Source organism: Peromyscus eremicus, chromosome 1, assembly GCF_949786415.1.
Source record: "Peromyscus eremicus chromosome 1, PerEre_H2_v1, whole genome shotgun sequence".
Classification (NCBI taxonomy): domain Eukaryota; kingdom Metazoa; phylum Chordata; class Mammalia; order Rodentia; family Cricetidae; genus Peromyscus; species Peromyscus eremicus.
The window spans coordinates 130,892,017-130,919,646 of NC_081416.1; the positions used below are offsets into that span (position 1 = coordinate 130,892,017).

At 47.9% G+C, this 27,630-nt stretch overlaps 1 protein-coding gene across 1 annotated transcript in view; it reads right to left on the reverse strand.

Annotated features, from left to right (window-relative positions):
- Nucleotides 1-11,898: 11,898 nt before the first annotated feature.
- Adamts17 (ADAM metallopeptidase with thrombospondin type 1 motif 17) overlaps nucleotides 11,899-27,630 on the reverse strand; it is a 321,166-nt gene continuing 305,434 nt past the window's right edge. The window contains 2 exon segments of the mRNA XM_059273139.1: nucleotides 11,899-12,321; nucleotides 13,606-13,783. Of these exon segments, the coding sequence (XP_059129122.1) occupies nucleotides 12,155-12,321; nucleotides 13,606-13,783 (345 nt within the window). The 3' untranslated portion in view covers nucleotides 11,899-12,154.

Sequence of the window (27,630 nt, forward strand, 5' to 3'; positions counted from 1 at the left end):
CCTTTGTACTGTCTTCTGGGTAAAATTCTTCACTATTATCTTTCAGTTCGTGAATCCTCTCTTTGATTCCTTTAGTCCGAGATTTCATCCGCTGTTTTGACTTTCGCATTTTGCTAACTTTGCTTGTCAATTCTGACTTTTCGTGTGGGATCTTTTTCTTATCTCCTTGATCTCTTCCATGATTTCCTGTTCTTTTAAAATGTGTGTTACCCTTTATCTCTTTGAACACCCCAAAATAGCCACATGAAAGTCCAGCCCACATGTGCACCTGGCTGTGTGCAGACAGGTTGCGTCTCTCTGTTGTGACCTCTAGACAGATCTTCAGAGAGGAGCCGGGCATGTTCTTCAGCATGCTTGGCTGTCATTATGTCTGCAAAGCACAGACAGTGTCCCTGTGTGGCCAGTGCAATGTCAGAGGTACAGAGTTCGCCTGAGGGCGTTGGGGAGGGAGGCCGTCAAACTTACTGGCTTTGCTGAGCTAGATCAGCAGGGCAGCAGATCTGATTTCTCCGTGGGCAGAGTTTTGTTTATCCTGAACTCAGAGCCAACAGCCCTATTCGTTTTGAATGGACTTAAATAGTTTTTCACATTTGGGCAGAGCCACTTACTTGCCAGGAGAAGGGCACAATAAACATATTGTTATGACTGTCTCAGGATGGGGGCTGGGCCTTATTCATCTCTTATTCCTCCACCCTGCCTCTTACACTGCTCAATAAAAGTTTATTGATTTGCATTGTAAAATGGATGGCTAAAATATGAGTCATGATGGCAATAAATTTTATATACCATAACTTTTATCTTCAGATGGGTGTTGCAGCTCTCTTGGGAGCCTCTCCCCTTAATTGAGTATGTTATTATCACTTTCCAGTTGATGCTGAGATCCTGTTAAAATTATCCCAGGGCCATTAGATAAGTCACAGTAGATTATTCCATGTCAACCATGTGGTGCTTTGCACATATGCACTGTATATGTGTGTGTGGACATGGAGATATAGATACAGAACACAGTTGTAAATTTATGATGTAATACATGCGGGTATATGATCTGTTTGCTTTGCAAAAGAAAATATTAGCAAAGACCATTAACACATCCAACCACTTCCATTGTAACATTGCATGTCCACGTGATCTTCCTTTTCCTGAGTCCAGTCTAATAAAATGGCATTTGGTTTCTACTGAGCTTTCAAAACCTGTCAGTATTTGATAGGTCAACAGTTATAATGGTATGTTGACTTTGCAATATACTATTTTAACGATGTGTTAATATGTAACGATCTTTGGACAGGACTTCCAGAACTGCTGTTTTATAACGATCAGCTGGCATGTTAAAACTAACCTCAGTGGCAAGAAAGCCAGTTGTGGGAGACATCCTCAGCTGAACGTGTGATTGGCACACACAGCAATGAGCTGCAAGTGAGTGCCCAGAGACTTCTAAATCTTCTAAGGAACAGTGAGATTTCAAGGGTCCTGGGGAAGCAGCTGTAGGGCGCCTTTTTAAAAAAGGGGTCTTGGCATTGTAACAGCATGGAGGAACACAGCCCCTAGAGGAGCCCCACTCCCTGGAGACCAGCGAATGAGTCCTCAGTGGATGGGTCTGCATCTGCAATGAAGTCTAGTCAGGAGTGTGGCATCATCTGAACTGGAGGGGGAGGGGAAGGAGGGAGAGATGATGGGGAGAAAGGGAAAAGCTAGGTACAAGAAAGAGAGCAATAGAGAGCAAGCACTTGAGAGAGAATGGGGTGAGGGTAGCAGGAAGCCGAGTGAGGGGTACCCTGTCTTTTCTGAGGCCTGTGTAAGGTGGGCTGTAGGTCTGTGTGATGTTCTGGGCTGTCTACACAGCAGACGCTGGTAGGCTGGACTGGCACTTACCTGGTGGCTTTGCCAGAAAGGAGTCCCGCATTGGCTTATGGGGGTCTGGTTCTTTGGGCCCCTTACCATTTCCCTGGAATGGGATGGATCCTTGAGTCCTGAGCTGATAGTCTGTTCCAAAGGAAATCCTATCACCTTCTTGGTCATGCTTTGAACACCTCCCTTGAAGTGTTGGAGCTTCCCAGGCTCTGGAAAGAACTATTTTCCTGAGAGAGCCTTTGAGGGCAAGAGGGGATGGGTTGACAGTACCCAGAGATAGGAGAGGGGATTTGCTTCTGGGGAATCTCACAGCGGGCTCCATGTCATGCAGGGTCTTGGCCAGTTACATGGCCTGCTCCAACAGCACTGTGAAGCTGTGTGCTTAGCTTTTACCTTGGAAACAACTGATGGTGGGGTATCGGTGAGCTTTGCCAAGACCCTACCAAGCCATGGGGTTTCTTTGACTCCCCAGATGTCACTCTTGTTCTCCTGACCGATGAAGAGAGAAAACGTAGATGTCCACAGCAACCATCTGGAAACACCTTTCTGTTTTGTCAAGGGGAGGCTAACATGGGGGAGAATTTGAAAAATGGCAAACATCTTTTTTTCATTGACTTAAAGCTGCTTGTCCAAATATTTGTATCACTTGAAGTGTAAGCCAAAGAAAAGAAAAAAAAAGAAAGAAAGAAAAAGAGAGAGAGAGAGAGAGAGAGAGAGAGAGAGAGAGAGAGAGAGAAAGAAAGAAAGAAAGAAAGAAAGAAAAGAAAAGAAAAGCCCCCACTGAATTTAGAGTGCATTTTCCTTACCCTTGTACAAACATCTTCTGGTACATTCTTTAATTTATCTTCAAATAATGTAAACAACAGACAGTGGAATTAGCAGAGGGCAAGTGTGTTTATTTAATATATGCGTGTGCTGCACCCTGGGGACCCAGTGTCACAGAAGAGGGACATGATAGGAGTTTTGTCTAGTGTAACCTGCTTTTCTCGTGGGGAGACAAGCAGTACACACGTTCCTTAGAATTTAGAACAGGTGCTGGAGAAAGGCCCAGCCAGCCTTGGGGAGCCACGTTAGAGGGATGGCTTAGGGAATGGCCACCCAAAGGCTCACCCTTGAGTTGCAGCACGTCAGATGCAGGTGTGTAAGCCCTGGGGAAAACTGCAGGGGTGGGCAGGAACATTGCAAACAGAGGAGACAGCATCTGCAAGGACTCAAAGGCAGGGGAGGGAGTGAAGGATCGCAGGGCACAGTCGAGCCGGTCTGGTGCTGTGTGTGTGGGAAATGGGGAGTGGCGGGGAGGGGCCATGTGGGGCAAGCTAGGGGAGGACGTTAAGTAGGAGGATGTGCTGTGCTTTGCTATATAATATAATATAATATAATATAATATAATATAATATAATATAATATAATATAATATAATATAATAAATTTCTTCAAATAAACCCTGGCTGTGGTATGGAGAATGTCTTATAGGGACCAGAGATAAAGGTCATGAAAGGATATGTGGGCATGTTCTCAGTCCCTTAAATTTCATGTATTGAAATGCAATCCTTGGTGGGATTAGGGGGTGGGGCTTCTAGGAGGAGGAGACTGAGCCATGAAGACGAGGCCTTCGGGAACAAGGTTCATGGATCTTTAACAAAGAGGCCTAAGAGAGCTCAATTTATTCTTCTATCATGTGAGGCAAGAAGCCAGTGTCAGTGCAGCAGAGGACTCCTCAGCTGACGCTAGGATCGTGGACCTTCACCTTGGCCTTCCTTCCCATCCCCTAGGACTTCGGGCCATAGACTTCTGCTGTTTGTAAATTGTCCATTCTAAGGTGATTAAGACCGGAAGCTACAGCAGGGCCACAGCAAGGAGCTCGTGACTCTGCATCTGGTGATGGCAGAGACAGAAACAGACTGGATAGAAACATCTAGAGACAGAACCAGTGGCCTCTGTTGGCAGTGCATTCAAGGCCATCTCATGCCAATCCTGTTCTCTCACTCTACCGTGGTGTACTGCTGGGGACCTCCAGCGAGCCTCCAGGCCACAGGTCTCCATCTTGGAGAGTGGTTGTTGAGACTCTACAGTTTGGGACCTAAATGAAGGTAGTTGGTGTCATGAGTAATCCTGGTAGGCAGAGCCTAAAGCAGGATTTTAGAGTGACAGTCATCTGGATACAGGGGCTCCCCAGAGGACAGAAGCCTCTGTGTGAGCAGTGGCTAAACCTTCCCTGATGGTGTATTAACTCAAGTCTTTCCAAAGATGCGTAGAGATAGAGATAATCAGGTGTAGCATGAATCTTAAAAGGTCTTATTAATAAAATCAAACCTGGGGCCAGTTATTAGGGTGAATGCTGGAAGATCAGAGAAGCAGAACAAGCCACAGCCACCTCACCTTGCCAATTCCTCAGCTGATCCTGTTTCCTCAGACTGGAAGCCTCTGAGTCCTCATCTAGAATGAATCTCAGCTGAACTGTGCTGCTAGAAGCCTGAATGCTTAACCAGCCAAAAGCTTCTAGTTCCTGGTCCTCACGCCTTATATATCTTTCTGCTTTCTGCCATCACTCCCTGGGATTAAAGGCTCACTTTCTGGAATTAAAGGCATTTGTCACCATGCCTGGCCGTTTCCAATGTGGCCTTAAACTCACAGAGATCCAGACAGATTTCTGCCTCTGGAATCCTAGGATTAAAGGCGTGTGCTACCACTGCCTATCCTCTATGTTTAATATTGTGGCTGTTCTCTTCTCTGACCCAGGATAAGTTTATTAGCATGCACAATATTTTGGTGAACACAACACCACCACAATCAGGCAATGATATAACGGCTCTTGCTAAGCATTAGGGACTCGATGACAAGACAAGAGAAGCCCTGCGCCGATTAATCATAGATTGAAAGTGATGTGTGCCATCGGACAGCTTCCTTGGCAGCATAAGGAATCAAATTGCTTAAGACTAGAGGCCTGGGGCCAAGATTTTTTATCTCTGAGGCAGTGTTTTTCTACCTAAACCCTAGCAGTCTTGGAACTTGCTATGTAGACAAGGCTGGCCTTGAACTCAGAGATCCACCTACCTGCTTCTGCTTCATAAGTGCTGGGATTAAAGGTGCGCACACCACACCCAGCCAGGACACATTTTTAACATAATGACTAGGGAAGTGACAAGAGATGGGATTAGGAGGAGTCCACCACAATAGAGACTGGAAATTATTATTATTTTAACCATATGGGTGTTTTGACTGCATGTATGACTGCATCACTTACATGCAGTGCCCATGAGGCCAGAAGAGGACATCAGCTCTCTTGTGAGCGCTGTGATTCTAACTAGGGTCCTCTGAATAGAAGTCAGTGCTCTTAACTGCTGAACATCTCTCTAGCTCTTGTATAGCAGTTCTTGATGGTGAGAAACAGGGAGGTGTAATTATTAAAATGAGAGGAAATGTCAGTGTAGCAGCAGAAGAAAGTCCTTACCTGTAGAGAAGCTTAGAGAAGCTAATGGAACCATCTATTGGGGCAAGATGGTGAGGAGCTGACAAGGGTCTGACTCAGTTTATACATTTAATCACAAGATTAAAAGTCATAGCATGTTCTCTGATTTCCACCTTCAGCCAGATTTCATGCTTTGAATCCATGGACTAAAGGTGAAGTTGGGTCCCTGGAAGAAAGCTAAGAAAATTGTCAGTCCCGATCTTTCCCCCCAAAAGAAATCTTCAGCCATTTACCTTGTGAAAGGTAATGTACTAGACATCTAGATTATTGCTGCACACTGGATCCAAGCTGTAGCCAGAATCCAGTGCGCCACCATAGTCTCCCCTTTAAGTCGGATAATAAATGGTCTTGCTTCAGGACCATTTTGGTTCATAGTGGCCCAAGAGGTTCCATGAAGTCATCTTGACTCTGAATGTAGAGTTCGAATGGAGGGACCTGGCCATAAAGAGTCATTATAGTAGCAGGCTAGGTGGTAGCCTGTGAAACCCTCTTCCTCTCCCTAGGTCCAAGAGTAAATTGTGATATTTAACGTAGTAAGGATGTCAGTTTATTGTATTAGTTTTGGAGCTAAGGATAGAATATAGTACCATGTACATGCTAAGCACAGAGCTATCCATGCCGGCCCCAAGAACGGCATATTTTAGTGTTGTTTAAAGATGTAAAGAATGAGGGAGGACAAGCTATTCCCAACACATTCTTATGCAATGGATGTCTTGGCCTTAAAAGTTTTAGAATCCTATCTGATGACAGTGGATTCCCACAACTTGTAAAATTACATTTATTTGTATGTATGTGTGGGAAGTGTGTGTGTATGACATGTCACGACAACATGCACACGTCCTGACACGTGGACATCAGAGGACAACTTGTGGGAGTCAGTTCTTTCTTGCAACTAGGTGGGTACCAGGATGGAACTCAGGTGACCATTCTTGGCAGTAAGGGCCTTTGCTCTCTAAGCCATCTCACCAGCCCTGGACTCCCACAATTTTGACCAAGAATTAGCCTCCAGTGAATGCCTCTTGTAGGTGTAAGATCTTTGTTAGAACACCATCAGCATGGTTCATATATAAGGAGAATGGCCACTGACTGTGCACTTAGGAGGGCCAGGAAACTGCATCCAGGAATGCTCTCCTCAGGACCAGTGTTCAGCTCTCCCACTACGTTCTGAAAGAGCCAACACTGCATAGAATCTCTGAAGAATCATACTGGGACACCACATCCAAGGCATGAAGATAACCGGACCAGATGGGAAGTCATGGCAGATTACATGGGAGGCCACAGTAAGAAACATGCATCCTCCAGAGCAGGAAGGAAGCCGGGCTACACCAGACACCAGTCACAGCAGTAGAGCAATGGCCCAGGATCCTTCTGGGAAAGAGTACCATCCTGCTTCTGCTGTCAAGAACAAATGCACAGCTGGTGGCCCAGGCTTCTGTAATCCAGCTCTTTGGGAGGCTGAGACAGAAGGGGCCAATTACAAATTCAAACTCTGCCTGGGCTACAATGTGACTTCAAGGGCAGCCAGTCCTGAAATTTTCAAAAGGTCCTGGGGCTGGGATATTGCTCAGTAGTAGAATGCTTGCCTAGCACAAACAAGGAAGGGCCTGGTTCAATTTCCAGGTGGAGTCCTCTGGGTACTAGGGTAGTCCATAGAGAAGGAATACTTCAGTAGCACAGGACTAAGCCTAGTGGAGCCCACAGCAGGTGCCCAGAGGGGACCCGAGAGCTGCTGTGCAGTGACCGTGGAACACTTCTCTCTCTCTTCTGGTGAGCCTTTGTCCCAGTACCAATAGCCTTTGCCTGTCCTAGCATTTTCTCTCGGGTATTCACAGATCCAGAGAAAGCACTTAAGGGTTGTACCTGGACCACCCTGGAGGAGCCACATCTGCACGTGCCCGAGATGATTTGATCTTGGAGCTGGAGCCTGAACCAGATGCTGAGATTGGATGAGATTCCAGGTGCAGAACAGTAGTGAGTTTCACGTGTCACGAGGCGTGATGATTGATTTTTAGGTGTTACTTTACCTGGCCAGAAGATGCCCAGCTGGCTGGTAAAATAAGTCTAGGTGAGTCTGTGAATGTTTCACACAGACATCAGAACCAGACAACTGAGCAGAATGGACTGTCTTCAGAATGTGGGTGGGTACCCTCCAATCAGTGGAGGGCCCTGTAATAACAGGGTGGATGAAATGATTTTCTTCTTCTGGCACCGGCACATCCTAGGCCTGGAGCTTCCTGTGGGACTGACCACATCTTTTGGGGAGTTGTGTGTGAGTTCAGGAGATTTCAGGACTAAGGATGCTCCTTTGGGAGAGACTGCCTAAGTTTTTAAAGCCTTGGATCTGGGAGAAAGGCAGGTAGTAGAGGGCTGAGCCTAAGCTACTCCATTATCTGGAGAGCTAGTGAAGAAGTCAGGAATGTGGTGTTACAGAAGCTGGGGGGGGGGTCACGGAGGGGTGGGTGAAAGGAGCTGGAGAGGTCTTCCGTTGGTCTAAGCAACCTGACACTGGAAAGCCTCTGGTGATCCATCAACATGTGTGTCGGGGCAGAACCGGGCATGAAAACCAGGGTGGAGACTGCAGGGCAACCAGGAGACAGAACAGAGGGCAGAATTCAGTGTGGTGTGGCCTTGGAGGACACAGACAACTGCCTCACTCTCAGAAGCAGGGCCAGATGCAGCCAGATGTGTGCCTATGGGCAAAAAAAAAAAAGGGGGGGGCTTTTGCTGAATGAGGGAGGGAGCGAGCGAACATTGCTGTCCCTGCTGACCCTGGTGGTCTCTGCCACCAAGATCAATCAACAGGCTCCTCTATGGTCCTGACTTCTTCCTTGAACGTCCTGTGGCTTGTGTGGTCTTCTAGGCTGGTCTGCATAAGAGGAGTGTGAGCCCCAGGAGGCCGGCTGCTCTTCTGTGTTCTGGACTGTTCTAGCAAATACTCACCAATGGAGGACCATGTCAGCTTCATCTAACAAACCAGAAACACTGAGGCTACCCAGTGTTTAAATAAATCCCTTGCTCAAATCTTCCCCCCCTACCCCCCACCCCTTCATTAGAAGGCTTCGAGGAAGGAGAAAATTCTCCCAAAGAGCAGGTGAGGGATGGTCCCTGAACTCATGCAGAAGTAAATCTAAGCTACAAGTCAAATAGGTAATGGCTTTGGGAGGGTAGGAACTTAATCTGACTGTGGTGTTCTGGCATCAGGGCCTCTGGGAGGTGATCAGGATTAGATAAGGTCACGGGGCAAAGCCGTGTCCTGAGAGCTTCATTGGAAGAGGGAACAAGGCCAGAGGAAACACACAAGCTTGCTCCTTATCTCAACAGGTGATGATGCTCTGTGCTGCCTTGGGACTCTGCCAGCAGGAAACGCATTAGCAACTGTTGCATCTTTTGAACAGTGGGCCAAAAGAAACAATACTTTATGAAGTTACCTGCATTTACAATAGCAGGGAAAATTGGCTTGGCAGACCCAACAAGGGGGTGGGGGCATGGACGAGGACTTTGAAAAGTTTTTGGTGAGCAAAAATTGTCCTTATTTGGTGCACAGTTCGGATGCTTTTCCAACCTTAGCGGGGGTGGGGTGGGGGGGGTGGGGGTGGGGTGGGGGATGGGGGTGGGGGTGGGGGGGTGGATATCTTTCTCCCTCTTGAGATGGAATACGCCTCTCTCACCCCAGCTGTGACACCCTTGCCTCCAAGCAGGCCCAGGTGGACTCCACATGGCTGTCCCAGTTGTGAGGATAGGGCACGTGTACTCTGTCCCTGCCCTCACAGCCGCTGGTAGGGCTGGCAGCAGAGGGTGGGGGTGGGTGGGGGTGGGCAAGAGGTAGGTTGTTGGGGGAAATGAGCACCCACTGTAGCATGGGCAAGATTTGTGCTCTCCAGTCCTGTCATTCACTCCAGACTGGTGAGGCACCTGTTCCTCCGTGGCACTGCCAGACCTGGGCACCCTCAGGCAGGGAGGAGGCCAGGGACTGAAGAATTGATTAGCATTCCCTTGGGGAGACACAGACCTCCACCAGCATTGCATTTACTGGTGATCTCTGTGGCCATGGTCCCCCACCACTGTGTCTCAGGAGCACCAGGCTACCTCCATAGCAAGGAAGGACACCACCCCCTCCATCAATCAGCCCCAGGGGACTGGCTTTTGTCTTTGACTTGCCAGAGAGCTTACAACTGTGATGGAAAAACATTTTATTACACATGTTCAACTTGCTTCCAATGAATGAAATGGTGAATTTTTCACATATGATGGCATCCAACGTTGGTCGTCTATTCTTTTGTATTCTTTCATAACCAGCACCCAAAAGTAAAACCCAACCCAACCCAGGGGCACAGTACTGAGTGTAAGTTAACTAGTGGGAAATATATACATCTGACTTTCAAACGAAGAAAAGAGCGGAGGTGAGGTTGCCACCCAGGCTCCTTTGCTGCGTTCTGACCCATCCGGCCACAGACAACCGCGAGCGCTTCGCCTTGCACCAGTACGAATAGCACCATAAGGTTGTGAGACAGACGCTCGTGACATGTCCGCGCAACCACGAGGGTACAGTACTTGAGGGACAGTGTGGGTTTAACCCAGAAACATCACCGGCGTGATCCCAGAGCTTTGATGGCTCTGGATAAAACAGAAAGTGTCATGGTGGAGTTCAAAGTGATGAGGCCAGCATTTGCTTAGAAAGTGCGTGCACGTGGGGGAAGCGCTGAGGGGCTCCACAGTAACGGTGTGGGGCTCCTTCAGGGGACAGATGGCAGTGGGGGCACCAGAGGCACGAGGGATGGTGCACACCTACGGGGACGTGCTCACACTTGCTCTGCCTCGGTGGGCTTCTGCAGACCCACAAGGAGGACTCTGTGGCTTCCTGAGCTGGCTATGCTGGCGCTCCCATTGTTTTCTGGCTCTAAAATATCAATGTCTTTGGGTAAATTAACAAGATGTTGGGCTGAGGGAAAATGGACAGCACCTTTCCCTCCAGCTCCCAAAAGCTCTCTGGAATCTGTGGGGTTTGGAAACAGGTTGGGGAGTCTGCTGGTGATCAGAGTGAGCTGCGGGGAGCAGTGTTTATAGCACAGCATTGGGGTGATGAGCGATGGGTTACTTCATCCTGACATTCTCTCAGAGCACCTAAGGAGGTTTCTCAACACTCCTTTTCAGTTCAAGTGGAACCAATTGAATTCCCTGCCACCCCTACCACGTCTCTGTGATGGGCTAGTAAAAATTAAAAACAAAAACCAAAAAAATAAAACAAAACAAAACAAAAAAACCCCCAAACAACAAAACAAAACTAAACTAGAAACAGCACCAATAAATCAAAAAGTACTTAGAGATGATCCCATGGAAACTAGCCCAAGAGCTTCTATCTTGGGCCTCAAGGCAGTTCCACACATAAGCACCCATGAAAACCCACCAAGATGTGAAGCAAAGGCAGCCACCGGCAGCAGCCAGGAGACTGTCAGCTGGTCTGCTCTTGGCGAGGCCAGTCTGGTCACATCTCTGGGCTTCTGGAGATAGAAAAGTTCTGTGGTGAGGGTGAAGGCATGGGGATGGAAGAGAGGGCCTTCTCCATTTTTCCATGTCACATCGGGATGCGTCAGTGATGACAGCTGTGAACAATGAAGGTACCAACCATGAGATCTTGGTTAGAGGAAGGCGTGATGGATGTGCAGCAATTTCAGCCGGGTGGTGTTTCTCCACAAGTCCTGGCCCACCTTCCTTGTGCCCGGATACTGAAATCAGCCCTCATGCTGCAGAAGCCAGGACTGACTGATGTGTGTTCTCAGATGTCCTGAACATCATCCTAGCCTCAGAAGGAAGGCCAATGTCAATGGAAAGCTACTTGGCCAAGATGCAGCATGTATATAATGTGCAAAGCCTTATGGAGTGCTGGCCAGCGTGGATATGCCTGGAAGCAGAGTGGGAGCTGGCACACCCCTGAGGAAGCTGAGGGCACCTTTATGTCAGGAAGCAACCCTGTGCACCATGTGCGCATGTCCCATTTCATAGCACCTTGAGGAAAGGCTCCCTTGTTTTCCTGTGGGGTATGCAGGTGAGCTCTGAAAAGTGGATGGCTTCCCAAATCCAGCTCTTCAAGGATGCTCCCCACACAGGTGGGGTGCAGAGCTTACATGGTACTGGCATTTGTGTTGGTCTGTTCAGATTTAAACTGTCAGGGGCAAGATTTCTAAGGCAAGGCCCAGGATTTTGAGACTATGTTTTTGAGATGGACAGAGGCCAAGTCTTGACCCTTGTGATCGGGCAGCATAGGCCTTTTCCAGAGAAGCCATAGCAGAGGCCGGTCAGGCAGGACATTCCTGGTTTTCAGGATAGAGCCTCTGCTAATGTGATATCTCATTTCCAGGATATTTCCACAAAGCTACGTCGAGCCCAAGGAATTCAAATGTCAACAGAAAGCCAGGACAGAAGCACTAAACAACTAAACACTCTTGCTTAAGTTCTCTCTCTCTCTCTCTCTCTCTCTCTCTCTCTCTCTCTCTCTCTCTCTCTGTCTCTCACTAATCTGCCAGAGGTGCCCCTTTTGACGTACACAGGATCTTGGAAGTTAAAACTACTTTGTGACTCCTGTGTAGTTTTTCCTTAGCAAGCCAGCCGGTGGCCATTAAACATATATTAGTTCAAAGGACGAATGGTAATGTCAGCTCCGCTCTCTAGCTCCAGGCAACTGGATTTCTTGAGGCAGCCTTATTGCGGGAGCAGAGGAGTGCTTTGGGGGTCCTGGCTGCAGGGCTGGTGTGCTTTTTGGGTAGGGTGAGGGCTCTCCACTCACTAACTGCCAGACCTCAGATCTTGAGTCAGAGCGTTGAGCAAGCACTGTGCTGTAGGTCAAGAGCTTGGCGGAGAGGGCGGCTGGCGCATCTTATTAGCGTAGAAGTCCCTACAGGTCTGGCAGCAGCGTTGGTACCACCGCATGTCCTGGCAGAGGTTTTTCTCTCGGATGACCCGGCAGTACACCGTCCACTGGTCCCGTGTGCATTTGTAGGTCAGAGCAGCTAAGGGGACAGTGGAAAGGACACATGAATGCTCCGAGGGTAAAGCCTTGGTTAAACACACAGAAGCAGCCCATGGTCACATCGGTTCCTCTTACCTTCAAGTACACATTAGCCTTGCATAAATTCAGGGACATCTAGGACTATAGAGATGCTACTTTCTCCTACAGATCCATCTCTACGTCTAAGCCCTGACTGAGCTACTCTTGCTGCATTTTCAGAGCAGGAGACACTAGACAGCTTGCTCCTGAGCTGGGAGGAACTGGTCTGTGATAGACCATACTGCTTCTGTTGGCATTTATAAAGCACAGTGACATGGAGCAGTGGACAAAAAAAGGATCCACAAAAGCATGAAGTTGAAGGATAAACAGATGGCTCACATTTCTTTCAGTGTCTTAGTCCTCTAGAGAGAAAGCCTTATACATAAGAGGTCCCTGAAGACATCAAGTAGACATGGGTGTCACCTCTAAAAGCTCAGTGGCTCCCCCCCCACTCAGGTGGAAGCAGCTTAGAGAACCTTCCATGGCAGGTGACAGGCTCCAGGTAGTGTGTTGGTGAATGCTGTTGACCTAAGAGGAGTTTAGATCATTCAGGAGACAAGCCTCTGGGCATGTCCATCAGCAATCACCTAGAGTGGGTTAACTGAGGTTGGAAGACCCATCTGGAGAGTGGGCGGGGCCGCTCTGCAGCCTGGGGGCTTGAAATGAATAAAAAAGAGGAAGGTGGGCATGGGCACTCATCTCGCTGCTGCTTCCTGACTGTGGACACAATATGAACCTGTCTCAATGTCAGGCCACCATGACCTCCGCACGACAGTGGGACTGTACCCTAAAGCTTAGCCGAACAACCCCTTGTCAGGTGTTAAAGCATTAGATGGTCCTCACGTTAGCCCATCGCTGGATGGACTATGCACATGTAAGCAGTCTTGTTTTGAGCACCGAGAGCCAAATGGCTTACACCAAGACTGTAACCTCTCCATCCTACCTATGTGCAGATCCATCACGGCTCAGAGGATCCCGTGCAGATATCCTAGTGAATCTTTCTAGAAAGAAGGGTGGCTCTTCATCCTCCTCACATACAGGGGTCAGGGTTGAGGCTATCCTCCTGTGTTGGCAGAAGGGTGACTAGGATTCTCCAAGGATGGGGTGGGTGATGGCCAAACACCTCTGACCCTTCTGCAGCCCTAGCAAATGTTGGCCCCTCTAGTGCTCAAAGGTGGCGGCGGCTTTCCGGCTTACAACAGGGGAACAATGGCACCCAGAAACCAGGGTCAGGGGAGGTACTCACCAAGGCGCGGGGAGGTGATGGTGTTCACATTAATCTTGTCATTGCAAGCCTCCTGGTGGCACTGTCGGTAGGCTGCTGGCTTTGAGAGAGCGGGGCAGTCGCTGCCATGCCGTCCAGTCACCTTGTGCATGCACTGTACCACACGGGACTGGAGCCCTTTCCCACAGGTCGATGAGCACTGCCAGAGACGGGGACAGCCTGAGCGGAGGGGGTATGAGATGGCCCTACCATAAAGCTGCTCCTGGGCATGTCATTCCCAAGTATTTGCGATACCTGCAAGTCATGGACTCACTGCCTGCTAGAAGAGAGCTTCAAGAGGGCATGCTTATGCCTCGCTGAAGCATACACTGAATCCCTAGCCCCCAGTGGCTGGTATAGGCGGTTGAGGGTTTGGTCAGTCAATGGTTAATCTTGATTGCCAACTTGATGGGATTCAGAGTCGCCATGGAAACAAATCTTTGGGCATCCCTGTGAGGTAATAATGACTAGGTTGGGTTGAGATGTGAAGAGCCGTCCTCAATGGGAGTGGTCCCACAGCCGTGGGCTGAGGTCCTGGACTGAATGTGTTGAGCACCAGCATCCATTACTTACTGCCGCCTGACTGTGGGTACAATGTAACCAGCTGCTTCAAGCTCCTGTCTTCCCCGCCATGAAGGACTGTATCTGTCCGATATTTTGTTACAGCAATGTCACCCATATAGAGGTGATTAGGCAGGGCACCCAGGATGATATTAGTGTCTTTATAGAAGAAAAAGACTAGAATGTTCTCACTGTCACATGAGGATGACAAGATGGCTCCCTGCAAACCAGGGGCAATCAGCCCCATGTTTTGGTGATGCTGGCATAAACACAGCTGTCTAACCGTCTCTAAAAGCATAGCACAGGAGTATGAGCAAGATGAGGTACTTGATAACGACAGCGTCCTTAGCAGTATCTACCACACACATTTTCAGTGGTTAGAGTACAATCCTACTTAGGATTGTCAATATCTCAGGTGTGTAGCATCTTATGGCTGCTCAAGGAGTCCATGTCTGGTGCCTTTGGCGCTTGAGGTTTGAGAGCATGCACGCCTTGCTCTGTGGGGACCACTTTCTCTCAGGGTGCTTTTCTGAGTCCCTCCCATGTTAAGTGGCACATGACTGTATTTCCCAAGGTACCTTGGTCCTTTCCCCCAACCTGGCCCCTTGGTTCTTACTCTCTCCAGGACCCTGTGAACCATTTCTCCACTAAGCTGGTTTCCTCCCAAGTAAAAGACCACAGCCATGTGCACACCTTGTTCATCTAGTGTCTGCAGAGCCCCAGTTTACTGATTTATGGGGTCCTGAGAACACTCTGCAAAACTTTAATATGGCCCAGGCTACACAGCAGCCCAGCTGGAGTTAATAACAATGCCTGAGGGAGGGGGAGAAAGGGACCGTCCTTAACATGCTGCATGTGCAGAGAAAGCCAGGTGCTAGTCCTTGAGTGCCCTGGAGTAGGAGCAGGGCCTTTCTGGGAGGTTATGGGGAATCACGGGCTCTGAGGAGGCATTGGTGTACCATTTTGCCCAGGGAGGCATTGCCAACTCCCTTTCAGAGAGACTTCTGGGAGTGGGGGCTTTGCCGTCCTGTCTTAACAAGCAGGATCATGCTGGTGTTTTCACTTTCAAGTGTAAACATTCAAGGGAATGTTGCTTGGAAAGATCACCAGTCTTCAGATGACAAGAGGGGTAAAGTACAGGCAGCTCCCCTCTGGGCCCCCTCAGCATGTTCAAACCAGCTCAGGCTCTCTCCCTGACATGCAAGGCTGGCCCTAAACCTGGCTACATGCCCAGTTCTGTATCCCAGATACACCTACCAGAGGCTTCGTGCAGCCTGGAGAATTCATTTGGGCATCACCAATGCAGATTTCTAGATGCTAACCTTAACCTCAGGAGTCAGTACTGGGTTTCATGGATGTCTGAGGGCTGCTGAGGCCATACAAGGAGGTTCCCACTAATAGGGAACCCTCAAACATGGGGCAGGCGCTAGAGCAATGTGGTTTTTAGGGCTGTCTTGTAGGAAGAGCTAGGATCGGCTGCAGGGGGTAACCTGGTGAACTTTGAAAAAAAATCTTGATGTCTCAACCCCCACAAAAAGTATATCACTTTTTTTGTTTTTTAAGTTCTTCAGGTGGTTGCAGTGGGTGTCTGGAACTGAAAGCCCCCAACTTCACCCAAGTTTCTGTGCTCTGTAGAAAAGGTGAAGAACTCTTCCTGTGTATTTCTATCCAGCTAAGCAGAATTAAGCTCGAATGACATCCAGCTGTAGCCTGGACAGCTGAGTTTACGTATAGCTGACAGGTGTGCTCACACGGAAGCAGTGATGGCTTCCCATCAAAATGACGCTTAATGTTTTTCTAAGAAGAAAACCCGCTCCGAGTTCGGGGCAGTGAGGCATGCTTTCAGATATTTCGTAGCCAAAGTAGTGTCTGAATAACCTCAACCAAGGGTCATTATGGGTCTTGTGAAAGGTGGCCCAGAGGTTAAAAAAATGAAGGCAAAAAACTTTAGCTATGTACTCCTGGAGACAGGATTTCATAATTGCAAATGGAGAGGGGTGGCAGTAAAATGTATAAAGACCACTGATCAGAGTAATCACACCTATTGAGTCCACTTGCAGAAGGCCAGGGACAGGAAGGTCAATGGCACTATCAGAGCAGTCACACCAAGGAAGAGCAAAGTTATACCACCTGGTACGAAGCCGTGTCCATGCAATGCCACACTGATTTGGAGCTATCCCATCAGGTGATGAAGAGTCAGTCCAGCACAGAGCAAGGCCATGCCAGCCAATGCAAATGTTCACGAAGGTTTGTGTTGGGATGTCCTGAGGGAGCATCCCATTCAAAGGGTAGTTGCTCAAAGAAACTAGATGGCAATGACTATGTCAGGCCAGTGTCTGGGGCATGATGAGACAGATAACACAGATATCCCACTGTAATGCCGAGGACTGCTATCTCAGTCAGTGGTGAGTTCATAAGGCTCAACTGAAAACCTCTAGAAGAAGAAAATAGCTTACGTCTAAATCCAGGTGTCTAATACACAAGTTCAAATAATTAAATTAGGGCCAGTGAGATGGCTCAGCAGGTAAAGATGCTTGTTGCTAACTCCTGGGAGAGAACTAAGTTTCTCCATAAGTTTCCTCTGACCTCCATATGTGTGCCTTAGTATCCCATGCTAAGGGCTTCCCAGGAAATAATGGAGAATTCCTACTGATGGTCCTTGGGTGTACTTTCCACACTGGTTGCATTTTGGTTTGAGCCTGCCCCTAGCCCAAGAGTCACACAGCACACAATCTTGTGGGGAAGGTGGTTGGGTGCAGTTTATTCTATCAGGGAGTGGCTGGTGGGGAAAGGATATGTTGGTACCCTGCAGGGGTCGGGGATCTCACAGGCCTCAGTAAACATTAGCACTGCTATTACTCTTAACAACAAAGGCGTGGCCAAGGATAAAGTAAGCTGGCTGGGAGGCTGCAGGAGGCTGCAGGAGGCTGCAGGAGGCTGCAGGAGGCTGCAGGAGGCGGGCCTCTTCCGCAGTTCCCTTGGGGGCTGCTGCGGCTGTCATCAGGATCTAGCTCACGGTTGATCTGGCAGCCAAATCTCCAGGAACACAATTAGGGGCCACGTGGGCAAGAAGGGGCAGTTTTTGCATGGCACCTTTCTGGGACCCCAGGCTCGAGTTACAGAGAACAGAGGAATGCTGTAAATTCCATTCTGTGGCCTCCCCTGAGGCCCCATCCTTAATTAAACAGCAAGGAGATGACAGTGTCTCCTGATAGCATCGGATTTGCCCCGAGCTTTGCTGGGAAGCCATTTTTCAGGCTTTTACAATCTAAGCAAACACATCTATACAAACAGATCTGGTCTTGTTTGAAGCTCTCTCACGGCTGCCCCTGCCCCCCGCCCCTCTGCCCCTCCAACCCCCCCCCCCCCCCCCCCCCCGTCACTCCCCTTTCTTTAAAGTGGCCCATTCCATCCGCATTTAATGTGGCTCCCTGAGACTCAGTTAACTGAGACAAGTGAAGTAAACCGGCCATAAATTCATGATGGAAAGCTCCTTGTCAGGCTAAGTAAAGGACCCGCTCTGCTCCCTGTCCCTTTGGGAGCAAATACCTATAAAACACTTCGTATTCTGCCTAGTGACCATGCAGCCCCAGCATCCTTCTGTGGCCTTTCCCTGGGCAGGAAGGGAGAATCAAAGACACCCCGAGGCAGAGGTGCCATGGGGGGGAAACAGTAGTGGAACCAAGATTTTATGGGCTGGAGCTGTGGTTCCGTGGTGGAGCACTTGCTTAGCACGTGTGCAGAAAGAAACCCCTAGCTTTCATTCTCATCAGCAACACAGTTTAAAAAACAAACAAACAAACAAACAAACAAACAAACAAACTAACTAACTAACTACCACCACCTCACCACCACCACAACGAAAGTCAGGGTGTAGACTCATTGAAACAAAAAGGGAGATTACACTTGGATTTTCTCATACACTTTTAAAAGTAAATTACAAAGTGACTTGGGAAAAGATTTCTCTCTGGGTAGAGAATTTTAAGCAAACAGGAGGAAACAGGGTGTCAGACCCTTGTGACAGGGTGCAGCAGCCTATGGCTTGGTGACTTTCAAATCACAGTAATTATAATAGCCACTAACAGCAGGACCTGCCTGTTGACGGTGTCCTGGGCTTAGGGATGTTCTAGTTCTCACAGGAATAGTTGCTTGGTCAGGGCGGTGCTTGGAGCACAGCAGTTGCTCATATGTAGGAGATGAGGTGCCAGCCTTTGAGAAGCAGGGTGTGAGCCTTATGACTCCATGGCTTGACCACCCCCAGCAGGGAGGAGCCAGGCCCCTGCTGATGCCCCGAGGCTCTGCCCTATGACACCCTCCTGGCAAGAAGGAACTGTCTCTGTTCTCAGCTGTAAGGAATTATAAACACTAAATTCTAATGGGATATCTTCAGGATTTAATTTTTAAAAACGCTGTAAGAATCTTGTGAGAGAAACCGTATCCTGTGAGAACTCGTTTTGGGAGTTCAGGTCAGGCTGCCCTGCCTCTACTGAGACTGGGTAGACTGAGGCAGGAAGGAACTCCCACGGCAGCAGGAAGCCACTCCTAGCTTCTCGAGGGAATTCTGAAAGCCAGCCTGCCTCTGGCAGGTTCTGGAGAGTAGAGATGGAGAAGGAAGCCCACAGTAGCTCCATTTTCTCTTTGTCTGAAAGGTGCCTGGCTGGTGAGATGTCATTAGTGCTTCCAAGGCTTTCCTGACAGTTTTCCCTCCAGACTTGGCAGGAACAGCACCCCCCTGGGCAGCTGTTGAAACCTGAAATAGCTGGTCTGGACAGTCATGAAAACCTCCACGATGGATGTCCGTGCTAACTCTGACATGGAAGGAAGACTTAGACTCATGCATGCGCACGCACACGCTCCCTCCCCCGTCTGCTCTCGAAGCTTTCCACGCAGTCTTGGCTTGGCCCCCAGTGCCTCTCCTTCCTCTGAATTCGCAGCCTGACAGCCCTGATTCAGGCTGAGTCTTTACAGCCGGGGAGCCAGAAAGCATGGTGCCCGCGGATGATCTGCAAGGGCTGGGAAGCCCTCAGAGGATTGGCATGGAGATGTCTGCAAGGGTGGCTCCCAGTCCCTCCCTTGAAGGCAGGAGAGTCCCATCATCACTGTCCTCTCCACCCCTGGTGGTGGGAAGCCATGGTTCCCCAGGGAAAGCCGCAGACAGAAAAGGAAGCAGTGTGAGCCTCAATTTCCTCTGTAGAAACCTGGGATAGATGGTTGTGAGGGTCAAACAGGGTCACGTGAGTGGATGCACTTTGTCACGGATTCTGCCCAAATAAGTAGGACCTTCTGAAGGGTCCAGGAATATAGAAATATAAAATTGTAAACCTAAGGGAAAAAAAAGCTGACAGTCATTAGCACTAAAGGTTAACCTAACAATGGCTCTCTGCTTACTGCAGCTCCTCTGTCAATAGCCAGGGGTTAACTTTAACTCCCTTGCCCCTTATAGCCAACAACTGCCTGGACCAAGTTAACTTTTAATAGATGCTTCTACCTGACTTTTAGCATGCACCCCATGACTGATGCTTTCCCCCTTGCTATAAAAAGGGGGCCAGAACCCACCTCCAGGGCCACAACCTCAAAATCCAACTCTGGCTGTGGTCTCAGCCAGCTGATAAGCTTTTGTGCCCCACGGTGATATTTATTTCTTCTTTTTTTCTGGAATAAAGTTTGCTTCTGATTTAATAGACTTTGGTGGTCTGTCCCCCATTATTGTGTGGCCCTGGACCCAACACTTCCACCAGCACCCCATCCAGGATTCCCCAAGACGGCTCTTGAGGTTACATAGTAGTGACTTTCTGCTGTTCTTAGGACTTAGCATACCCTGGTGTTGGCCAGGATGATAGAATTCCTAGCCACTCCCCCATGACCATGCATGCACTGGCAAGACTTAGTCATCTCAGGGCCTTATATCCTACATAATCCGCGTGCAGCGTGATCATGTAATCTATGTTAGCTACATAAGCCCATATGCGCCTGTGCAGGGGAATCCATAAAAGCAGGTCCCACATACCCCTCTCTCTCTCTTTCCTGCACAATCATTCCCATAGGCCTGAGCACCCCCTTCTGTTCCCTTCCCCTAATAAACTCTTACAATGGGCTTTGTTTTGCCTCGTGGCTTCTCTCACATGCACGGTAAACAGCACCGCATAGTAACACAGGAGACCCAGAGGCACATGGAGTGGCCAGCCATTTGCATCTTGGTGAGTGAGCATGCCATCCAGTGCAGAATCGGTGGCTGAGGCAGGGCGGGCTGAGAGTCACAGTAATTCGGCCACAGGCCCACAGCAGGTGGAGACTGCACCAGGGCAAGCAGCGACTCTGAGGTGTCAGGGCAGAAGAGCTTTCTGTAATCACCCCTCACAGGACATGGCACTTATCACCCTGTCAAGAGCACAGGAAAGTGTCTGGCAGCTCCAGACCCTGGGAGCATCCTGACCACAAGGCTTGTGTGAACACGACATGGGGGAGGGAGGGCCTTCTTCCTCCTGGGCTCATAGCTTGTGCTGGCTGGTCTTAGTCAACTTGACACAAGCTAGAGTTATCTGAAAGGAGGGAACTCCACCTGAGGAAATGTCTCCATAAGATCTGGTTGTTGGGCATTTTCTTAGTGATTGATGGCAGAGGACCTGGTCCACTGTGGGTGGTCCCATCCCTGGGCTGAGCAAGCCAGTAAGCAGCAGCCCTCCATGGCTTCAGCACCAGCTCCTGCCTCCAGGTCCCTGCCCTGATGAGTTCTTGTTCTGACTTCCTTGGAAGCGTGAGCCATATGAACCCCTTCCTGCCCGGCTTGCTTTTTGGCCATGCTGTTTCATGGCAGCAATGGAAACCCTGACTAAGATGCTGCTCGTAGATATCTTCTGCGTGTTGTATTTTCTGCGCTGCCATTTCCATCCCCCAGACAGGAGGAGGCCAGGCTACTTGCAGACTGGTGGAGATGGCTCCCTTGGGGCTTTTTAGAGGCCTTATAAGTCTGGCCAGCTCCTGGAGAGGTGGTTTCACTGCTACCAGGAGGTCAGTTGTCATTTTGATCTTTTTGGTAGGAGAGCCGTCAGATTTAACATGTGTTAGGTCTCAAACGCAGGATAAATGGCTAACCGAGGTGCCTATTTAACATCCCAAAGTGGACTCTGGCCACCAGCCTCCCTCAGTCTCCACCTGTTAGAGTCATCCTAGCTGGCATCCTCCACTCCATAGACTAAACTCTCCAGCCCCCCCCCCCCCCACCTTCTCTGATTCCTATATAACCCTGCCATTTTGGCTATTCTGATCTCTTGGTCTCCTGGCTTCTTGGCTCCTCTCCTACCACCCCCTCCCCTTTCTCTGCCCCCCAACTCTCGCTGCTTCTCTTCTCTACCTGCTTTACCCACTTGTTTCTTCTTGCCTTCTCAGATAAGCATCTTCTCAGAGCTCCCTTCTCTGTTTCTTGCTCACTGGAGCTTGCTTTCCACCCCTGGGCACCCCATCACATGGAAAGGGATACCTCTCCACTGTGACCCTGGGCATCTCACTGACAAATCTTGGTCCGTTGGGGTTGCCCTTGGGGATTGAGACACTGTCCTATGGCACTCACCCCTCACAGTGTCTCCCTCCCTGTGCCTTTTGTCCTTTGCTATTGGAACTCTCCTTCCGGTGGGACCCCTATTTATGGCCCCTTTCGTAAGTCTCATCTACTTCCTATTCGCTTTGCTCCTGGGAATTCTTCATTACCACCCTTTCTTCAAGGGTCTTTCCCTTCCTCTAGCTAACTATGGGCTCTTCTCATTCAAGCTTAGACTGTTGATTCCTCTCTCCAGCCTTACCTAATCTTTCCCCCTCCTTGGACTCAGATAGTATTAAGAGTTATTGACTTATTTTTACTGAAAATATGGCTTGGCCCCCATAGACAGTCACAGTGGCCAGGAAACAGCACATTTGATTTCCAAATTCTCACAGATTGTGACAATGTCTGTCACGGCACAAGCAAATGATCCAGAAACTCTTATCTCTAAGCATTCTTTGCTCTCCCCTCTCCCCTTATCTAAGCTGTCTCTGCTCTCTGCTCTCGACTCTCCCTCTGATCACTGGGTTCAGTCTTACAGAGATTCAAATGTCTGTTGTGGATGAATAATATTGGAAAAATCATCATATGCTATTTTATTCTACTAAAAAGCTGGACCTGGAGATGAGACTTGGTCTGCCCATTTTAGACCCAAGCATGTTGCCACCAAAGCCTTTGCTCTGGGCCAGGCTAGCCACCTGACTCTGTGACAGGGAGAAAGAAAACAAAACAGAAAAGCCCAGGGAAAAGACGTTTTGTTCTTGAGAACAACTAGGAAGTAAGCCATTTCCAATAGAAATTACTGATGCTAAATATAATTATATCACACTTCTAAGATATTTTTGGATAAGGTTTATAAATTCCTAAGGTTATAATGGTCTATTCAGGCTAACAGAAACTGACTTAAAGATACATGTCTAACCATTTTTGTCTTTGCTAACATTGTTAATTTTTAGCTATTTGGAGACACTGAGTCATTAAAAATAATATTTTGTAAAAAGTATATTATAAAAGAATCAGGAAAGTTATGTTCCCAGTATCTCCATGGAATATATTTATGGTTTCAAGTTTATTTTGCTATAAAAGGTTCTTCTATTCAAAATTCATAAATTTTGTGTGTGTGTGTGTGTGTGTGTTTTCAAGACAGGGTTTCACTATGTAGCCCTGGCTTTCCTGGAATTCTGTAGACCAGGCTGGCCTTGAACTCAGAGTTCCACCTGCCTCTGCCTCCTGAGTGCTGGGATTAAGAGCATGTGCCACTGCCATCCAACTTCAAAATTCACAAATTTTAAGACACAAATGTAACAGAGATAAAATTAGGAAATCATTGTAAACTGCTAGAGATAATTAAAATATAAAAATTAATGGTCAGTTACCTTATGGTCAAATTCTTTAATGTGCTCAGAACTGTGTTTGTAGTCATGCTAAGTATTTATGTAATTTATTTACAGGGACAAACTTGGAGAGAAAGAACAATTTACATCTGCATTATATAGTCTTCTATATATGTTGTTAAAGTTAAACCTGAGGCAAGTAATTGAAAATAAGTTCAAAGTTAAAGCTTGTTTAATGTAAATAATATTCAAAATTAGGCATATTAAAATAAAGAACTTAAGAGGTCAGTTTACAGCCCTCCATCCGTCGGACAGATTTGAATATGGCATTTAAGGTGTTTAATGGGAGGGAGAGGCAGGGCAAGATGGACAGAAATACCAGCATTGGGCAGCAGTCCTGAGGCTACCTCCAAAGAAGACGAGGGACCAATGGATTCTACATGGAGCCTGCTTCAAATGTGGCGATACCTGTCACTGGGCAGAGAACTTCACTTTACCTCAGCCACCACCAGGAGCCTGCACAACCTGAACAGGCTGGACACTGGAAGGCTGACTGTGTCGCTTTGCCTTGTCAAGGTAGGCTAGGCCCCTAAGTTTCTCCTCCACAGGAAAATCTCTCAGATCTTCTGGGTCTGGCAGCCAAAGACTCATGCTGCCCTGGGACTTTGGCCCCAACACCTCCATCAGGATTACCACAGAGGAGCCCAGGTTAACGGTTCAGATTAGTGGGTGTCTGCCATTTTTAATTGATATGGAAGCTACGAGGCCCATAGTTCCTGTTCCATCTGGTAAAACCTATCCTTACCCAAGTCTTTTGAATAAAAACACTTCAAAATGGAGGGAGGCTCAGTTACCTGCCCCGGGTATCTACTCACACTTGGTTTCAAGTGTAAAGGTTAGGCCTTGCATTTCCCCAGAGCTAAAAGGCTTCCTGCTGAGAGAGGTAGACTCACAATAAGGTTTCAATAGAAAAAGCAAACTCAGAACATCCATGCTGTTGCTGATGACTTTAAAGTCTACTTTTTACTCTTCTTTATGCCCCAGTGATAACTTAGAAAGGACTCACTTTCCAATGATGACTCTCAATAATTAAGCACCTATGCCCATGTACATGATTGAATATTTCCATATGGAAAGGAAAGGCAAAGTTTAAAGATTAAGATAGCTGGATGTTTCCAGAATGGAAAGGGGGAAAAAATAGGTTTATACACGTTGTGAAGGTCTGAGGAAGTGATTTAAGGTATGTGAAAAATGAAACAAAGATGATACAAATGATATTTAAACTTGTTTGGAGTTGAACATATTAACAGATGGAGTGCTAAGTTATTAATCTGGTCTTGGTAATAGTTCTAAGTATTGGCCGCTAAAGCTTTTTTTCAGAAATAATTAAAATTATCATTGCCACATGCTCAAAATTTTTCCTTTGTTTTCTTTTTTAAATCTAGACTTAGAAAGTGTGCTGAAAATGGCTCTGTCCTCTCCATATCTACCCAGTCCTCTTAAGGTGGCGGTGTGAGGGCTACAGGACCGAGGAAAGAGTATTCATGCTTCCGTCCCAGAACCACCTTCCTGGCCCTCAACCTCTTCTTCCCCTTTGTTCTCTTTCCTGCCAGGAAATCTCTGTCTTATTACAGATGAATGTTCATGTTGGTACTGATAACTTCTCAGGCTTTATTTTTGCCGTGACTCAACACATGAGTCTGCTCGAACTGTTTGCAGACACGAATTAACTGCTTTCTCTACAACAAGGACTTCAATACAGATTAAAACAGATGCAGTCCTGCTGATAGATCTAAAACTTTTATCTCTTTCGGTCAACTTTAGGAGTGTTATGTAAACTTCAGGGAGTCAAGACTTGGACCACCCCCCCAACCCCCCCCCACCCCCAGTTCAGACTTGTCTGGTAAGTGCACTTCTCAGTCAATGGGACTGCTATGTGTAAGGTCTCCCACCTTCTATCTAACCCTGAGGATGGGTGCTTTCCTTCTCACCCTGTTGGGTGGTCTATGTCTTCCTGACCTTCCAGACAGTATAGACCTAGAAGTTTCAAATATAGGTTTAAAATAGACACCCCCACCCAAGCCCTTAACTTTACCTTCTGTTCATAGTCTGCTGTAGAATAATCCTTGTGTACACTGTGTGAATATGTGTCACTATGATTGGTTTAGTAAACCAGCTGACTGGCCAATAGCTGAACAGAATAAAGTTAGGCAGGAAAGCCAAACTGAGAATAATGGGATGAGGAAGGGTGGAGTCAGAGGAGTTGTCAGACAGACAGAAAGTGAGTTGGACACACAAAATGGGATAGAGGTAAAAGCCACAAGCCTCGGGGCAGCACATAGATTAATAGAAATGGGTTAAGTTGTAAGAGCTAGTTAGTAGTAACAAGCCTGAGCTATTGGCCGAGCATTTATAATTAATATTAAGAAGCCTCTGAGTGATTATTTGAGAGTGGCTGTGGGACGGGAAAACTCCACCTGCAATAGTTTGTGTCTATCACAGTAGATATTCACTCAGCTGACAGGCACTATCCAGGAGTCAACCTTGGCCCTAAGGCTGCTCCCAAACCAGCGCATCTCATTAGCCTCGGTGGCTCTACAAAGCTGGCAGGCCTTCAACTGCCATCTAGAAGAGGAGGTCCTTGCCTCTTCCTCAGTGGAGAATGTTGCTACTCTGTGAACCAGCCTGGCCAAGTAGACGAGTAGATTAAAGACTTTGAGGAGCTGGCTCACAAACTATGGCCTCCAGGGGCTGACTCCTGTGTGGGGCTCTCCTTTTGGTCTGCCTTGGATGGAGCCTCTGGATCCTTCAGCTCCTTGGCCACTGATATCTATACTTCTTGTGATAATGATTGCTCCCTGTTTCTTCACATTCTTTTAGGACAGAATTGGTAAAATAATTTACCCAAGGGTCAGTAAGCCAGATGCTTCTGACAATTTCTCCTGCTCTCCCACCGTAGCTTGCCTGTCTGATTCCCCCTCTTTGACCGGTGTTCCAGCCTTAAGATCCCCCTCCTCCACATGTCCCCATTTAGCCAGAAGTAGCTGGATGACTACAGTTGTCCCTTACCATCAAGAAAGGGCTGGAACGTTAGGTCCAAAGTGGGCCCCTGAAATGGCAGTGCTGCTGACAATGTTTTAAATGACAGTCTGGGCTGAGCTCAGGCTCAACTCCGACTAGGTAAACAGAAGGGTTACTGCCTAAACTCAACATTCCTCAGAAACCTTGTGAAGCAGGTTTCTCTTTGTCAGAAAAAGCCATTACTTCCCTTATCCTCTCCCAGCCCCCATAGCCAACTACCTCTGGCTATGAGGCATCTAGTCCCCTATTAACTCAGACAAGCCTGCCACAGATCAAAGCCCCCACAGTAGCTCCCAGGCTCTTCTGGCCCATACTCCCCCCCATCTACTACAGTAGTTCCCAGGCTGTTCTAGCGTGCACACCTCCTCCCACTACAACGTGCCTTCTTAAGACTGGCAAGGTTTCCCCGCCTTCTGTTCTCTCTACACATTAGAGAATCTGCCAGAATCTGAAGATACAGCTTTCCACAGTACAGACCATTCCTCCTCCCAGAAGCCAGAGATAGAACCAAACTGCCTGCCTGGGACATACTGCCAGGTTTTATAGTGAAACCCAAATCCAAATTTTCAGGAACCATTTTAAAACATTTTAGATATTGGCAACTGGTTCTGAAATGTTTATAGTACTGACTGTGCAGGTCAAGTGATTGCAGATGCTTCTGGGACCCTTGGATGGAGACACCAGAAGTGTGGGGAGGTTTTCAGTTGCTGAAACCATAATATACCCCCTGCATTCATGAGATACCGAGTGTCTCTGCAACAAGGCTCTTGGGACAATATATAAGCTAGTTCTTACACAGGCCTCAGTCCTCAGTAAATATGAATCATTTAAAGCTACCATGGCCACTGGGTGGCGGTGGTGTACGCCTTTAATCCCAACACTTGGGAGGCAGAGGCAGGCAGATCTCTGAGTTCCAGGCCAGCCTGGTCTACAGAGCAAGTTCCAGGACAGGCACCAAAGCTACACAGAGAAACCCTGTCTCAAAAAACCAAAAAACAACAACAACAACAACAAAAAAAAACTACCATGGGTCAAACAGCAAAGAATAAAATAAAATAGAAACTATACTGGAGAACCTTGATACAGTATACAGGTGTGTATGCAGGAGCACATGGATGTAGATGCCGGAGGACAACCTCAGATATGGTTCTTCACCTGCCATAACATTTTTCATTGGTCCGGTTTCTCACTGGCATGGAATGCACTGATTTGGGAAGGCAGGCTGATTGGCAGGAAGCCCCAAGGACCCTTTGATCTCCACTTCCCTAGCATTGGGGTTACAAGAGAAGCTGTACACACCAGTTTTGACAAAGAAGCATCATATTGAGAAACATTCAATTGCCATTTGAACCTTCCACAGCTCTTGGGCATCTCCAAGGAGTCTTGCCTTCTCTACACTGCATCTTCCAGGCTCTTGCTTACAAAATAAATGGTACCTCACAGGCCTTGAAATGGGTCTGCTCAACCTAGCTCCTGGATTTGTGAGGCTTTCATGAT